The 18,615-nt window shown below is 44.8% G+C and overlaps 1 protein-coding gene across 1 annotated transcript in view; it reads right to left on the bottom strand.

Annotated features, from left to right (window-relative positions):
* Positions 1–18,615, bottom strand: part of LOC143277769 (uncharacterized) — an 86,633-nt gene that overhangs the window by 28,608 nt on the left and 39,410 nt on the right. The window contains exons 17-25 of the mRNA XM_076582670.1: positions 18,087–18,161; positions 12,424–12,501; positions 10,740–10,823; positions 8,728–8,814; positions 8,094–8,186; positions 7,584–7,664; positions 5,820–5,939; positions 3,944–4,087; positions 1,441–1,524 (exon numbers count right to left, since the gene is read on the bottom strand). Coding sequence (XP_076438785.1) covers positions 1,441–1,524; positions 3,944–4,087; positions 5,820–5,939; positions 7,584–7,664; positions 8,094–8,186; positions 8,728–8,814; positions 10,740–10,823; positions 12,424–12,501; positions 18,087–18,161 — 846 coding nt within the window. The remainder of the gene's footprint in view (positions 1–1,440; positions 1,525–3,943; positions 4,088–5,819; positions 5,940–7,583; positions 7,665–8,093; positions 8,187–8,727; positions 8,815–10,739; positions 10,824–12,423; positions 12,502–18,086; positions 18,162–18,615) is intronic.

Here is an 18,615-nt window from a genome sequence, read left to right as displayed (position 1 = left end):
GAAAGGGGAGGAGAAGAAGGAGGAGGAGGAGGGGGAGGAGGAGGAGAAGAAGAAGCAGGAGGAAGAAGAAGGAGGAGGAAGAGGAGGAGGAGGAGAAGAAGAAGAAGAGGAAGAAGGAGTAGTAGGAGGAGAAGAATAGGAAGGAGAAGAAGAAGGAGGAGGAGGAGGAAGAGGAGGGGGAGGAGGAGGAGGAGAAGAAGAAAGAAGAAGAAGAAGGGGGAGGAGGAGGGGGGGAGGAAGAGGAGAAGAAGAAGAAAAAAAAAGGAGGAAGAAGGAGGAGGAGGAGAAGAAGGAGGAGGAGGAGGGGGAGGAGGAGGAGAAGAAAAAGAAGAAGAGGAAGAAGGAGAACGAGGAGGAGAAAAAGAAGAAGAAGGAGGAGGAGGAGGTGGAAGAAGAAGAAGAAGAAGAAGAAGAAGAAAATGTACAGAAAAATGCATTTATCCTTGTCGAGGCAACAATCGATCAAAAAGCACATACATACATACACACATTCTACTAATATATATATATATATATATATATATATATATATATATATATATATATATATATATGTGTGTGTGTGTGTGTGTGTGTGTGTATATATATATATATATATATATATATATATATGCATGCTAGTCAGTCGTGTCCGACAATGACCATCAGAACAGCAGGGGAGGCAACTGCTGTCCCGACTATCTGGGCTAGAATTTGATTATAGTGGAGAGTGTCTTGCCCAAGTTACATCCCCACTCTCTCGGCCAAGAGGGTTTTAGGACGGTCGTCTACTATTAATACTACCTCAATTACCACTAACAACAATAAAGATAATAAGAGAATGTGAAGAAGAAGAACGGGAAAAAAATTATTTATACCCATCGAGGCAACAATCGAAGTAAAAGCACATACATAAATACATACATACATACATGCACACTACTACTCTACTAATACTACTATTGTACACCTACTACTACTACTACCAAAAACAAAGATATTAAAGATAAGAAAAAGAAGAAGAAGAAGAAGAATAAGAAGAAAACGAAGAGAAATGATTTATTTATCCCTATCGAGGCAACAGCTCAGCTAAAAACACATACATACACACATATATTCGTGAATAATTACATACCACTAATACTACTACCACTAACAACCACAACAACAACAATAAAGATGATAAAAAGAAGAAGAAGAACAACAACAACAACAACGAGAAAAAGACCAAAAAAAAGAAGAGGCAATGTTTAGAATGTTTAAAAGAACAGAAAAGTGTGTGTGTGTGTGTGTGTGTGTGTGTGTGTGTGTGTGTATTCATGCATGTACATACTCAAGGCATGACAAAGCGTGCTGGGCGATACTGGCTTGGTAGGGACATCTGTCTAGCAGACGTGGTGTAGCGTATGTGGATTTTTCCGAAAGCAGCGACGCCTCATTGAGAAAACAGAAACTACTTACGACATTGATCTTTGACGCACTTTGCTCCAGATATGCACGGGGTACTGCTCTCGTTGAGTGAGCAAGGGAAGCCGGAGTTGATACCTGTAGGGGGGTAAAAGCATCATGTGAACGGAACACATGTTACACAACAGAAAACGCGCGTGCGTTCTGTGACTGTGAAGTCTGCCGACATGCCGTGAGACTTTGAGCACGTGTGTGTGTGCTGGTGTCTGCTTGTATGCGTGAGTGAGTGAGTGAGTGAGTGAGTGAGTGAGTGAGTGTGTGTGTGTGTGTGTGTTTGTGTGTGTGTGTGTGTGGTGTGTGTGTGTATGAGTGTGTTAGTGAGTGCGTGTGTGTGTGTGTGTGTGTGTGTGTGTGTGTGTGTGTGTGTTTGTATGATAGTGAGTGCGTGCGCGCGCGTGTCTGTCTGTATCGATTGTCATCTGGAAACATTGGAATTATACCCAAACATATATAATTATATTTACAGAATTATAACAGTATAAAAAAAGAATGGCAAGGACATCAAGAATCACTTGTGACACGTGCTGTATCCAGTAATGGAATCATGAGGGGGACACAAAAAGAAAAAAAAGAAAAAAAAAGAAAAAGAAAAAGAGATTTAAAAAAGTGAAAATGCGTCCTGCGTTAAATATTAACAAGCTTTGAGAAAAGAAAGAAAAAAAAGAAAAAAAGAAGAAAAAAAAAGAAACAGAAAAAAAGAGTAATCTAGCGGGATCGAACCAAGGATGTTCTGCTCTGAAACAAGTAATAAGGATGATGATGATGATGATAATAATAATTATTATTATTATAATAATGTACATTTATATAGCGCCCTTTCTCTGTAAGAGCTCAGGGCGCTTTACATGAAAGAAAAATATCATCACAAGTTACATAAAACATTCATGACCACTCTTTCTCAACCCCCCGCCCCCCAAACCCCCATCTTCCACACACGCACTCTCTCTCTCTCTCCCTTTCTCACTCTTCATACATCCACAGTGAGCTGACATGGGTGGTGTTGGAGAACAAGAAAGCTTAGAGTGCTTAAAGATAGGTTTTAAAAAAAGAGAAGACTTTTTAGTGATGAGCGAAAAGCAGAAGCAGAATCAGATGCACGGATGTGATGAGGAAGGTTGTTCCAGATGTGAGGAGCAGCAAAGAATAATAAATGTTCACCATAGGTTCTTGTATTGACACAAGGAGGTTTCAAAAGGTAACAGTCAGAGGAAGAGCGGAAATTTCTTGCGGGAGTGTGAACACTGATAAGGTCAGAAAGATATGTAGGTCCTGCGGAGTGGAAAGCAGAATAGCAGAGACACGCAACTTTGTACTTAATTCTCGCTTCAATGGGGAGCCAGTGTAGAGTGAGGAGGTGAGGAGAAATGTGATCAGTACGTGGGACTCTGAGAGTCAGATGGGCAGCATTGTTTTGAAGTTTTTTTTAATTTGCTGAAGAATATTATGTGGACAGCCTATGAGAAGAGAAATACAGTAGTCGATTCGTGACAGCACACACACGCACACACACACACACACACACACACACACACACACACAGTGTTATCCCCCAATACTACGCCGCATCTGACCTTAGTCGACACATTTTATATTTTAAGCTTTGGTTTTTTGTTGTTTTTTTAGCCGACAATGTTTAATCTGTACGCGTGAAAAAAAAAAAAAAATCATCGGAGAACGACACAGAAAAACTAAGCTGAGCGCAGACAGGTTGCTGTCAATCGGCTCTTCCCAGATATATAAGCCTGTTGTGCCGATGACAGTGTTTATAAAGCGTTCAGAGTTTTGTCTCTGATCGAATATACGTGCAATATATCAATGAAAAACAACAACAACAAAAAAACATAAAATGAAATGAATGAATAAGTGAATATATCGATAAATAAATATTAAAGAATACAAATCGAATACAAATGATGATGAAGAAGATGATGGTGATGTTGATAATCATGATAACAACAACAGCAACTAATAATAATCATAATAATCTTAATAATCATGGTGATAACGATACTACTACTACTACTACTACTACTACTACTACTACTAATCGTCATCACCATCATCATCATGATAATCACCATCACCATCATCTTCACCATCACTATCATCATCACCATCACCATGTCAGCAATATATCAATGAAAAAAAAACCAACATAAAATGAAATGAATGATAAAGAAGTAAATATATCAATAAATAAATATTAAAGAAAATTTGAATAAACGTGATGATGAAGAAGATGATGATGGTGATTATGATGATAACAACAACAGCAACTAATAATAATCATACTAATCATGATGACAATGATACTACTGCTACTACTACTACTACTACTACTACTGCTATTCATCGTCACCATCACCACCACACCAACATCATCATCAACATCACCATCATCATCACCATCATCATCACCAGCACCATCATCATCATCACCAGCACCACCATCATCATCACCACCATCATCATCATCACCATGTCAACAAGGACTCACGGCAGTGCAGGTCAGGGTGGTTGGCAGCAAAAGTGCTGTCACAGTGACAGGTGTTGTCCTGTCCACACATGGCCCCCGGGTCCTGACACTCCCCCGTGTCTCCACTGGACCCACACTGTCCGCCCACCTGCCTGGGCCTGGGGTCTGGGGATGGCCAGCATCACCATCACTGAGGGTTAACCACCTGGAGCAGGCTTCTGGATAGTGTGCTATGTAAGTATCCATTACCATTACCATTATCATTATTGTTGTTGATGTTGTTGTTGTTGTTGTTGACGATAAAGATGATGGTGATGATGATACCTCAGAATTACTGACGACAAAGATGATAGTGACGATGATGATGATGATGATGATGACGATCACGGACGACGATGATAATCACCGAGCATTATTGACGATAAAGATGATGGTGATGATGATCACTGAGCATTATTGATGATAAAGATGATGGTGACGATGATGACGATGATTATGACGATCACTGACGATGATGATGGGTGATGATCATAGACGACGACGACGATGATCACCGAGCATTATTCAAGATCAGGATGATGGTGACGATGATGATGATGATGATGGTGATGATGGCTGACAATGCAGATGATGATGATGATGATGATCACCGAGCATTATTGACGATAAAGATGATGGTGATGATGATCACTGAGCATTATTGACGATAACGATGATGGTGATTATGATGATAATGATGATGACGATCACTGACGATGATAATGATCATTGATGATGATAATGAGTAATGATCATAGACGACGACGACGATGATCGCTGACGGCGAAGATAATGATGCTGATAATGTTGATGACGACCATAATCATTGACAGTAATGATGATAATGATGCTCTGTAATTATCATTAACGACGACGACGATGATGTGGTTGATGAACATGATGATCAGTGATGATCGTTCAAGAGGAGGAGGAGGAGGATCACTGACGATACAGGTGATGATGATGGTGATGATGATACTTACACAGCGCCTGTCTTCGGTCAAAGACCAGTCATCAACTTCTTATGATTTATCACCTGACTCGTACCAAATAAAGTTTACGGGTTTCGAACAAGAAGCTCGAAGATGTGAAATGTGCTGTCCTTGATTCTTACAACTGTCTGATGCTTACACACACGCGCAAGTGCAGAGATACACACACACACACACAAACTCATAACGTGTACACTTTTCACAGCCCACCCCACCCACCACAAAAGCTGTCAAAAAGGGTCTCTATTAATTATTAGAATGCAATCATCCATATGGTGACCATACTATCAATACATCGATCAACAATGAGATAACGTTCAATTGATAATTCACCAGACTTCATCTCCGTTTAGACAGATAGATTTGTGTATTGTATTTGTATTTGGTTGTTTTTTTATTACAACATAATAATTTTTTTTCTCTGTGTGAAATTCGGGCTGCTCTCCCCAAGGACAGCGCGTCGTATACTACAGCGCCACTCTTTTTTTTTTTTGTTGTTGTATTTTTTCCTGCGTGCAGTTTTATTTGTTTTTCCTATCGAAGTGGATTTTTCTACAAAACTTTGCCAGGAACAACCCTTTTGTTGCCGTGTTCTTTACGTGCGTCTAGTCTTTCGGAGTTCTTTTACGTGCACTATGTGCATGCTGTGCACGGGACCTCGATTTATCGTCTCATCCGAATGACTAGCGTCCAGACCACCACTCAATGTCTAGTGGAGGGGGAGAAAATATCGGCGGCTGAGCCGCGATTCGAACCAGCGCGCTTAGATTCTCTTGCTTCCTAGGCGGACGCGTTACCTCTAGGCCATCACTCCATACAGATAGATAGATAGATAGATAGATGGATAGATAGATATGTGTTATTACCACATTTTGCTGAGCGAGTGTCGGTGACCTCATGGTTACACTGACACGTTCCACCAGTGCACGTGGACCCAGTCAGACACAGACCTGGACGGTTCTTACAGTCACCGCTCTTGGCGATCCCTTGTTGGAGAGAACGGCACACACACACACGCACACACACACGCACGCACACACACATACACACAAATACACGCACACACATACACGCACACACACAACTACACACACGCACGTACGCACACACACACATGCGCACGCACACACACACCACATACACACACACACATACACACACACGCGCGCACACAAACACACGCACATACACACACGTGATCATTCACACCACATGATCAACAGGAGACATGGTGTACAATACTGAAGGGTTAATTTCAGGTCTCCGGCAAACGAAGAATTTCGGTTAGAGCAACATCACGCGGCAAGGCAAGAACAGCTTTCATCGTGCTCAAGAACATCTGGAGCAATCAGTATGAAAACCAAACTCCGCATCTTCAACTCCAGTGTGAAGTCAATTCTGCTCTACGGATGCGAGACATGGAGGACAACACAGACGATGCAGCAGAAGATTCAGACATTCTTCAACACCTGTCTGAGGCGCACCTACAAGATCCGATGGCAGGAGAAGATCCGAAACGAAGATCTGTGGGAGCAAACGGGACAGGAACCAGTGGCCAAGCAGATACTGCGGAGGAAGTGGGGCTGGATCGGACACACCCTCAGGAAGCCAGCGTCCAGCATCACACGCCAAGCCCTGACTTGGAACCCGCAGGGAAAGAGGAAGAGAGGCCGGCCTCGCAACAGCTGGAGGCGAGATACCGAGGCAGAGCTGAAGCAGCAAGGGACCAACTGGACTGGAATGGCCAGAACAGCCCAGAACAGAGTGCGATGGCGAGGGGTCGTCGATGGCCTATGCTCCACCAGGAGCGATGGGCAAAATGAATGAATGAACATCACGCGGAACACCCCCAAACCTGGCATGATCACGCGCGTTGATTAACAATGTCACCTGGCAGTCATAATTATGATTCAAAATTTCTATGCTTTAGTCTGCTAAACTTAATCTACTATAACACACACACACACACACACACACACGCACTCAGACAAACGAAACAAGTGAGTTCTCCTACCTGAGACCATATTCCCAAATGTTCCACCATACCCAACACACACACACACGCACTCGGACAAGTTCTTCTACCTGAGACCATATTCCCAAATGTCCCACCATACCCAACACACACACACAATCATTGTTCAAATTAAGAATATCCTGTCATGATTTAGCAGTAGAAAAAGGTCGATATTTCAACATCCGAAAAGAAAGGAGACTATGTTTTCAATGTCAAAAAATAGAGGATGAATATCATTTCTTAGATGACTGCAAATTATACAAAGAAAATAGAATAGAATTCATACAAAAAATTCAAAAATATCTTCCAAATATTATTAAACCCAGTCATTTAATACTGGAAGACAAACTTGTGGGACTGTTTGGGAAATTTTTCAGTAATTGCTGCCAAAAACGCCATAGCGTGCAGGAGTGATTCAATCTCTTGTTCGATATTTATCTATTTTGTTTTGCTTTTTTGTGCGTAGTTTCATGCGTGTCTTATAAACTTTGTTCAGGTTTAATTGACATTAAAATTGATTCTGATTCACACACACACACACACACACACACACACACACACACACATAATAAACAAATAAATACATTAAAAAAAAAAAAAAAAAAATACTGACTGCAGTTTTTCTGATGGTCACACACTGTGGTGTCGACACAGTCGTCGTCTTTAGAACAATCGGAACTGCCCGCTGGCTTTCCTGAAATGCACGTGCACGTTAGATCATAAACACATAATGCATGTAACGGAGGCAGATACACAGATTGATAGCACTAATCATGGTGATTATGATGATTATGATGATGATGATGATGATGATGATGAGGGTGCTGCAATAGAGATCCATTTTAAGTTCCGAACCACGTGACAAAGCTGTTCTCTATGATCTTATTCCAAAATTAATGCTGTCAAGGTGTTAACCAGGCCTGAGAGATACAGAAGCTTCCAGTTTTGGTCACGAAACTGGAGCACCACACCCGAAACCACATCCGTGAAGTGGACAAAACTCGACTGTGTGGTAGCATTAAAGCCTACAGTACACCCAACTCTGCGACTGACAACAACAAAATCCTGTGAGATAGTTTTTTGGGGGGCGGGGGGGACAGGGGTAGTGTAGGATGATACTCACTGCATTTCTTGTCGGAGGAACCCTGTCTCACACCACACACTGCACCCAACTGACATGTCGAGGTATCACTGCATGGATTTCCAATAGTCACCTCTGCTCACAAACACACACACGGACACACACACACATATATACACACACTCACAAACATTTATTTATTTATTCATCTGTTTATTCATATATCGCTGCACACATATGTACACACACTAAGTACCACACAAGCAAGCGCGCGCACGCACACACACACAATCACGTTCGCACAAACAGGCACACACATTAATTTGCCGTGCATGTGCGCGCGCTTGTGTGTGTGTGTGTGTGTGTGTGTGTGTGTGTGTGTGTGTGTGTCTGTGTTTGCCCTTTGAGGTAGATCATCACAATGAAACACTCACTGCAAACAAGACCATATTCACAGACAGTTCCAGACCGACACAGTGACTGCTGCCTGTCTGAAGTACAGTTCTGCCCCGCGCGCGCGTGTTCACATACACACACACACACAATCACGTTCGCACAGACACACACATTAATTTGCCGTGCATGTGCGCGCGCTCGTGTGTGTATGTGTGTGTGTGTGTGTGTGTGTGTGTGTGTGTGTGTGTTGAGGTAGGTGTCATCACAATGAAACACTCACTGCAGACAAGACCATATTCACAGACAGTTCCAGACCGACACAGTGACTGCTGCCTGTCTGAAGTACAGTTCTGCCCTGCGTCAAGCCCTGAGTGAATGAAAAAAAAAAGTAAGGAAATACAGTTGAATGGCAGTTGGCACAATGTAATCATAAAGTGAATAACAACACGAAAAAAAATCACAGAGCAAATGCAAACAAAGACGACACCAAGGCAATACAGAATAACAGAACTCACAGCAACAAATCGAAACGGAACAGGACACAGCATTCAGTGATAGCTTTTCAACACACATTCATCAACAGGTTCGTTCGTATGCATTCAAACTTCAGATTTCAATATTTCATTTTTTTTTCTCTGTTCGATGTGGTCAAGTCTCGTCAATTCCAGTACCAATCAATCTACCAAACCACCAGCCTTCCTGCCTACCTACTAATCATTTCATCCGTTTGTCTGTCTCTCTAACCATCTCTCCATCTATCTATCCACCTGCCTATTTGTCTGGTGTAAACAGACCCATCAACACTCGGCTTACATCACAGACTGACATAAGTTTACATTTGGGTCAACAGCAAAGTGAGAGCTGTATTGTCAATGGTTTCTCCAGTCAATGGGAAATCATTTACAGCTTAGTCTTTTGTGAAGGACTATGACTCAAACTAGGAGGCAAAATTGTGAGCTAGTTGGCCTCTGAGAACCATCCTAACGCCGACTGTCCTAAAACCCTCTTGGCCGAGAGAGTGGGGATGTAACTTGGGCAAGACACTCTCCACTATAATCAAATTCTAGCCCAAACAGTCGGAACAGCAGTTGCCTCCTCTGCTGTTCTGATGGTCATAGTCGGACACGACTGACTATCATATATAAAGCAGACCCGGAAGTATTGAATGTCCCTCCAACGAATGACAACAACGAGTACCCCATCCTCCCAGAAGAAGTCGAGGCAGCAGTGAAAGTACTGGAGTCAGGAAAGTCGCCAGGAGTGGACAACATTTCAGTACAACTGGTCCAAGCAAGGTGGGAAGCCATGGTCAGCACCCTCACCACAGCCTGCAACACGACGTGGCGGACTGGAGACCCAGTCTATTGTCATTACTCTTCACGGGAAAGGCAATCTACAACAGTGCAAAAACTACCGCACCATCAGCCTGATAAACCATCCGAGCAAGGCTATGTTGCAGATCATTCTGGACAGACTGAAACCACAAGCAGAGACGATCATCGCAGAAGAACAGGCGGGATTCAGACCAGAGCTCAGCACAACAGAACTAATATTCAACCTCAGGATAATGTGTGAGAGGTACCTACATCACCAGCAAGACCTCTATCACAGCTTCGTTGATTTCAAGAAGGCCTTTGACAGGGTATGGCATGAAGACTTGTGGCCAACTGTGAAGCTGTGCAGCATGGAGAAAGAGAGAGAGACAGAGAGAGAGAGAGAGAGAGAGAGAGAGAGAGAGAGAGAGAGAGATTGTGTGTCTGTGTGTAAACGATCTCTCACTGGCGAAATCAGCCCCTATTTCATACAGAGAAACCAGTCGCGACAATACAACACAGTATCAGTATCAGTATCTCAAGGAGGCGTCACTGCGTTAGGTCAAATCCATATACGCTACACCACATCTGCCAAGCAGATGCCTGACCAGCAACTAACCCAACGCCCTTAGTCAGGCCTTGAGAAAATAAAATAAAATAAAAATGTTAAAATATATATATATATATATATATATATATAATAAAATTAATTAACAAAAAAATATTAAAATGATAAATAAATAAATTTCTAAAACAAAGATAAATACATAAAAATACTACTATTACTACTACTACTACTATTTATAAGGCGCAAAATATTGATGAAGTCAACTCTAAGCAAGCAAGCGCTCTCACACACACACACAGTACAATACATTATAACACAACAAAATACAACAATAAAAAAGACAACTAAATGGAATACAATACAATACAATGCAACACAATACAATGCAACACAGCACAGCACAGCACTCACTGCAGGTGTAACTGTCCTGGGCAAAGCATTTCCCGGAGACACACTCATCCTTGGCGTCCTCACAGTCTTCTCCCAGCTGGATCTCTGCCAACACAGAGAACTGCACGCTGCAGGACACTGCCTGACTTGACTGACTGACTGTCTTGACTGACTGCCTGACTGACTGACTGATTGTCCATGTGTCCGTTCACGCTACGTGCCCACCAACCCTGCCTCTCTCTGCCTCTCTGTAACTCTCTGTACTTGTGTGTGTGTGTGTGTGTGTGTGTGTGTGTGTGTGTGTGTGACAGACAGACAGAAAGAGCAAGTGTGTGCGTGTTGATCTAAAGTCTCTGTATGTGTGCGTAATGTGTATGTGCATCAACGACCATGAGCATCAACGGACACAATCAATCATGACTTGCGGACAACTCACTGCAGAATCCGGCAGAACACCTGTGTCCAGACACACACAAATCCTGGTGGTCTGCACATCTCTGCCCCGTGGTCAGCCCTGTGGAGAGAGGGGGGTGTGAGGTGTGAAGGGGGGAATGGTGGAGGGATGGGGCCGTGGGGGTGGGGCAATCAACACAGCATTTTCCTGTTTTGTCAGAAACTTCATGACTACGACCACAGCAATACAGCTATCATGTACTTACCCACGTGGCATTCAGTTCTCTCTCTCTCTCTTCACGTTTAAAATGAAGGTATAAATTTACATAGTGGTTCTGTTTCATTAAAACGTAGGTGATGGGTAAGGTATGTAAATTAAGTGTTGTTATCATCATCAATATTATATTATTGTTAGTAGTAGTAGTATAAATATATATTTATAATCATATATATATATATAACCATTGTGTTCTTTAATTATTATTAATAATCATTATATTAGTATTATACCTATCATCTCTCAAAATGTGCTTGTTAGGTGAAAATATGATGCACTGCCCTAAAAGTGTAGGTATGTTCTAATGTCGATGCACAAAGCTATGACAAGTTATTGACTGTTTCAAAACGGTATACGTATTGAGAAAAACAACAACAACAACGACGTTCAAAGCTTATTATGTGTATGATAAGTATCAGTATCAGTCTCAGTAGCTCAAGGAGGCGTCACTGCGTTCGGACAAACCCATATACGCTACACCACATCTGCCAAGCAGAGGCCTGACCAGCAGCGTAACCCAACGCGCTTAGTCAGGTCTAGAGAAAAAAACCCCACCACGTACTACTAATAAATGAAAATAAAATAAAAAGACAATACTGATGATAAACAAGCAAATAAATGTAAAACATGCAGACACACATTGACACACACACAGAGGTGCATAACAGATATGCAACAAACATGTGGTTTCACAGATATGAAAGCACAAACAAATACACATAAACGTACACGAGCCCCGACACACACACAAATTACCCGCCCTCCCCCCTTACACACACACACCCTCCCTCCCCGACACACTCATTTCTAGGCAACGTATCGCAGCATCCACACATACGCCCATATCCCCCACCCCCAAATATATATATATATATATATATGTGTGTATGTGTGTGTGTGTGTGTGTGTGTGTGTGTGTGTGTGCATGCACACCTGCACGTTCCAATATTCCGTTGCTCCCACTGTACAGATATACATGCACACGCATACCTCATCCTCTACACATACACACACACACACACAGAAGACACTTACTGCAGGTTTTCTGCTCACATGTGGTCCGCGCAGTGCAAAACTGCTCATTGCCAAAGCAGTTGTCTCCAATATCAAGTTCTGAATAAACAAATATATATATATATATATATATATATATAGTATATATATAGTGTGTGTGTGTGTGTGTGTGTGTGTGTGGTTCGTCCGTCGGGATCGACGAGGACCATCTAGTCATCCTGGGGGTGGGTGGGCTGGGATCTGTGGGTGCGGAAGGTTCTGACGCAGTGTGGACAGGGGATGGTGGCGGCTGTCGGGGACTTGCTGGCACTGCTTTTCCTGGCCTGTCTGCGTTGCTCTGCTGCAGGGATTCTGTTGGCCTCACAGGATTTGGCGCCTTTGTGGACAGCTGAACGCCACTTTGGTTTGTCTAGTGCGTTCAGCTCCCATGTGTCGTGGCTGATGTTGAAGGCCTTCAGAAAAGCTTCCAGAGTGTCTTTGAAGCGCTTCTTTTTGGGAGCGCTTGCCATGTTGGAGGTCGCCGTACAGCAGTTTCTTGGGGAGCCGGTGGTCTGGCATGCGAAATACATGGCCTGCCCAGCGCAGATGGGCCTGCATCAAGATGGTGTAGATGCTGGGCAAGTTTGCACGAGTCAGCACCTCTTCAGGTCCGCGAAAGTCTCTCTCTTCAGGTCCGCGAAAAAGAAGGTGTAGCCTGCGCCTCGCTCACTGAGTTCGCCATCTTCTGCCAGTCTGGTCTCACTTAAGGCAGCGATGTTGATGTTGTACCTGGCTAATTCACTCGCAATGAGTGCTGTGCGTCTCTGTGGTCTGTCTGAGTCGCCTCCAGAAGCGTACGCACGCTCCATGTGGCAATGGTCAATGGGGTGCTCCTTGTTTTCTTCTTTCTTTCCGCGGTATGCTGACTAGGGTGGTGTGGAGCAGGCAATGTTTAGGGCACCTTTTCTAGCCCCTTCCTCATGCCATGGAGGTGAGCAGTGCTGTCCTGAAGAGGGCTGCTCAGTCGCTCAGGGGGCTGCCGATCTCCACCGCTGCTCCAGTCGGTGAAAAACGACCCTATGGCCTGAGCCGCCTGTGTGCAGGTCCGCGGCTACGACTGCCAGTGTACCCACACCTGTCGCTTCCTCGCTCGCCTGTCGCCACAGGGCTTGAGGAAAATGATGGTATGGGATGAAGGATGACTGATGACTTGCGCGATGACTCTGTTTATAGTGAGGAGGAGTTGCGCACCGTCGACCTCACGCTCTTGTCCGAGACCGTCTGTATCCAGTGGCAAGACGAGGTCAAGGCGACTGGAGATGGAAACGGATGCAGTGAATGACCAGGATGTCCTATGTGCCTCATCCTGCCCTCAGCACTCCACAGTGCTCTGCTGCAACCGCCTTCCTCTCCGTTGAACCATGAAGGTTTCTGCCGCAGAGTCCGCCGGATCCAGTCTTCACGTGCTTGGGTCATCATCATCATCATCATCATGGCCTGGCTTCGCTGACGAAGATCTAGGAAGGGCGTTGTCCACGTCTGATGCAGGCACGCTCATGGCTGACAAGGCCAATGCGGGAAAAGCAGAGTCGGCCGCAGCGGTTGCAAGGGAAAGTCTGGTCTGGGTTCGCGGCTGCAGCGTCGTGGTTCTTCCTCCTTCTGCGTTTGTCCTCAAGGCTGGCCCTGCGGTTGTTTTCGAAGGAGGAGACAGCTCGGTGGATGGTGCGTCGCCAGGTCTCTCGATCAGCGGCTACTGCGGACCACTGGCGATGGTCAATGTGACAGGCACCGAGAGCTTTCTTCAAGGAGTCTTTGTATCTCTTCTTGGGTGCTCCTCTGTCACGGTGGCCAGTGGACAGTTCGCCATACAGCGCGATCTTGGGCAGGCGGTGGTCCTCCATCCTGGACACGTGCCCTGCCCAACGTAGCTGGGTCTTTAGCAGCACTGCCTCGATGCTGATAGTCTTTGCCTGCTCCAGGACCTCGACATCTGTGATGTAGTCACTCCAGTGGATGTTGAGGATGGTGCGAAGGCAGCGCTGGTGAAAGCGATCAAGCAGTCGTATGTGGTGCCGGTAGGTGACCCAGGTTTCGGAGCCATACAACAGGGTGGGCAGTACAACAGCTCTGTACACGCTGATCTTTGTGTCTTTCTTCAGGTGTTTGTTGTTCCACACTCTCTTGTACAGCCTGCCGAATGCGCTGTTTGCCTTTGCAAGTCTGTTGTCGATCTCCTTGTCGATCTTGGCGTCAGACGAGATGGTGCAGCCTAGGTAGCTGAACTGGTGGACCGACTTCAGCTCTGTCTCACCGATGTTGATGTGAGGAGCGTGGAATTCTTCACGTGGGGCAGGCTGGTGGAGAACTTCCGTCTTTTTCAGACTGACTTCTAGGCCGAAGAGCTGCGCAGCCTCTGCGAAGCAGGACGTTATACGCTGCAGGGCCGCTTCTGTATGGGCGACGAGGGCAGCATCGTCGGCAAACAGAAGCTCTCTGATGAGTTGCTCCAGTGTCTTGGTGTGGGCCTGTAGCCGCCTCAGGTTGAATAGGCTGCCATCAGTGCGGTATCTGATGAAGATACCGTCGTCGTCGCCAAGATCTTCAGTGGCCTGTTGGAGCATCATGCTGAAGAAGATCGTGAAGAGGGTCGGCGCGAGGACACAACCTTGTTTCACTCCATTTCCAATTGGGAAGGGCTCCGAAAGGTCGTTGCTGTGTCTGACCTGTCCACGCTGTTCCTCATGTAGTTGGATGACCATGCTGAGGAATTTGGGGGGGCATCCTAGACGTTTCATGATCTCCCACAGACCTTTTCTGCTCACGGTGTCGAAAGCTTTCGTGAGATCGACGAATGTCGCATACAGTCCTTTGTTCTGTTCCCGACATTTTTCTTGTAGCTGTCTGAGAACGAAGACCATGTCAGTGGTGCCTCTGTTGGCTCTAAAGCCACACTGACTCTCTGGGAGATGTTCTTCGGCGATAGTAGGCACCAGCCGATTTAGGAGGACTCTGGCGAGGATCTTGCCTGCGATGGAGAGCAGAGTTATCCCCCTGTAGTTGGAGCAGTCCGACTTTTCTCCCTTGTTTTTATACAGGGTAGACAAGCCCTAACTCACCGAGGGTTTGAGACCTGTCGGCTACCCTCACCTAGTTTAGCCAACCTGTCAAAGCCGTTGCCCGGGGGTTGGGCGCTGCCGCATGCTAGCAGCTTCTAGGACCCATAGGTGAGAGCTGGGTGCTGGTGGGGACCAACAGAGGACGAACCACTCCCGGAAGAGCGTGACAAGCCCCCCCCTCTAGAGGTACTACCCCTCCCGTGCACCCCCTAACACACACATATAGATATGAATCTCTCTCTCTCTCAATATATATGTATATATATATATATATATATATATATATATATATATATATATATATATATATATATATGTCTCTCGCTCTCTCTCTCTGTACATAATTTTATTGAAAAGTAGCTAGCTCTTTTGTCTTCAGACGCTGGATACTGTAGTGGCGAACTGGGGCTATTGGACGTCAAGACGTGGACGGCAAATCTGTAGCCAAAGAGTCTCTCTCTTTAGTTATATAGATATGTGTGTGCGTGTGTGTGTATGTGTGAGGGAGAGAGAGAGAGAGAGAGCGAGAGAGAGAGGGTGACAGACAGACAGACAGAGACACAGAGAGAGAGAGAGAGTCGAATGGTCAAGCGTTGGACTCTGTGGGTCCCAGATTCAAATCTCGGTAACAGCGCCTAGTGGGTAACGGATGGAGATTTCTTTCCGATCTCCCAGATCAATATATGTGGAGACTTGCCAGTGCCTGAACCCACTTCTTGTGCATATGCACGCGGTAGATCCAATACGCACGTTAAAGATACTGTATTCCATGTAAGCATTCGGTGGGTTATGAAAACAAGAACATACCCAGCATGTACAGTTATAATAATGGTACTTATATAGCGCTGAATCTTGTGCATAGACAAATCTAAGCGCTTTCGCACCAGTCATTCTCACGCACGCATGACTCTAAAACCGGAGAAACTAAAGACAAGGAAGAGGCAGGGAAGGCTATTTTAGGAAGAGGTGGGTTTTAAGGCCAGACTTGAAAGAGCTGAGTGTGGAGACTTGACGAAGAGAAAGAGGAAGTTCATTCCAATTGCAAGGTCCAGAGACAGAGAAAGAACGGCGGCCAACAGTCGAAAGTTTGAATCTGGGTATGCGTAAATTGAGTGGATCCGAAGCTGATCGTAGTGAGCGAGATGGAGTGTAGAGGTGAAGGCAGCCACAGAGATAGGAAGGGGCTGATTTGTGAATACATTTGTAGCATACAGCGCCGATCTTGTACTTTATTCGGTATGAGACAGGGAGCCAGTGGAGATGTTGCAAAAGAGGAGTGATGTGCTCAGATCTTTTCTTTCTGAGGACGAGTCGGGCAGCAGAGTTTTGTATGCGCTGAAGGGACTGAATGGATGAAGCAGGCAAACCAGACAATAGAGAGTTACAGTAGTCAAGGCGAGAGAGAATGAGAGAAACAAGTCTAGATGTTGCGTCAATGGACAGATAAATTATTTCTGGATAGAACTGATGCGCCGCAGTTGACAGTAGGAGGATTGACATGTCTGACTGATAAATTTTTGCATTCACAGTGTGTTGTCAAGGACAACGCCGAGGTTCCTGACTGAACTGGAAAGAGGGATGGATGTACTGCCAAGTTTGATTGTGTCAGTTGTAAAAGGGAGTATTGTTGCCTACATGACGGGGTAAATGAACAAACATGGTCATACACGTAAAATGTTACATGTCTGTATGGGTATTATGAGTGAGTGACTGAAACCTGGCACAGGAAACGAATGATGAGCGCCTAATGGCACCCGTCAGTCGGTTCTACCCAGGTAGGCAGCCTGTTGTGCGAATGACTCCGTGTTTGGAAAGCGCTTACAGCTTGGTCTTCGACCAAGGATAGGCACTGAATAAGCACCCACATCATCAACATCATCATCGTTATCATGTGTCACAACGCTTTCAGCTTTGTCTTGTATCGACTGGTGGCCTGGTGGTTACGCGTCCACCTAGGAAGCCTGAGATTCCCAACTCGCGGGATCGAATCCAGCCACACTCGCCAGTATTTTCCTCCACCTCCACTACACCTTGGGTGGTGGTCTGGACACTAGTCATTCGGATGAGACGATAAACCGAGGTCCCGTGTGTAGCATACACTTACTGCACGTAAGAGAACCCACAGCAACAAGAGAGTTGCCCTGGCCAAATTCTGCAGAAAATTTCACTTTGATAGTAAATCAGATTAACGTGCAGGCAGAACAAAAAGAAAGCGCGCTCTTTCTGGGATGAAAAACCCGTTTTCCACATAGAGAAATTGTTGCGACTACAAACTACAACACAGCACAATACAATGCAACGCCACGCAACGCAATACAAGACAAGACAAGACAAGACAACACAATGCAATACAACACAATACAATGCAATGCAATACAATGCAATGCAATACAATACAACGCAATGCAATATAATACAACACAATGCAATGCAATACAACACAATGCAATACAATACAACACAATACAATATAATACATCGTATATATTATCCTGGTTTACATATACTAAAAGACACACACGCACACACACAAACTTGCAAGACAGCTATCATCGTGCGCACTAAATGTTTCAGTGCTTTACTGCTTACTGCATTTCCCGTCTTCGCACTGGAGTCCAGTGTTGCAGTCACTGTCTTTGCTGCAGCTTGATCCAGCTTTTAGTTCTGCAACAAGGATGTAAAAAAAACAACAACTCAACTATCAATTCTATGTAACCATAACCGTTTTACTGTTCACAATGTTCTTCACGCTTATCTTTTACTGGATATATCACTGCTGGATAAGGAAGAAAAATAACTGCAAGTCAGGAATGTCAAAGTCCGAGGAAAAAACAAGCACTGTTCTCACCTTTCGGACTGGAAGGGCAAGGCAGGCTATGACGATACTTAACAGCATAAAGCGATGGGAGAATGCAATTCCTTTCAACCGTGAGGTCTTCCTCGAGTTTTGGCTGTAGTTTGGAGCACTTGATGCTGTTCTGGCTGCAAGTTTCTTGGTCTCAAGAGAAGGGGGAGGGGAGGGTGGGGGGAGGAGGTCTTAGGAGCTGGATTTGTTTTACATGCTTCGTGGTGTAAACTGTTTGTAAGTAGGATGGAGCCAACGAAAAACAAGACCAGA

The sequence above is a fragment of the Babylonia areolata genome, chromosome 35 (genome assembly GCF_041734735.1).
Source record: "Babylonia areolata isolate BAREFJ2019XMU chromosome 35, ASM4173473v1, whole genome shotgun sequence".
Lineage (NCBI taxonomy): Eukaryota > Metazoa > Mollusca > Gastropoda > Neogastropoda > Buccinidae > Babylonia > Babylonia areolata.
This window is presented reverse-complemented; position numbering and strand designations above follow the sequence as displayed.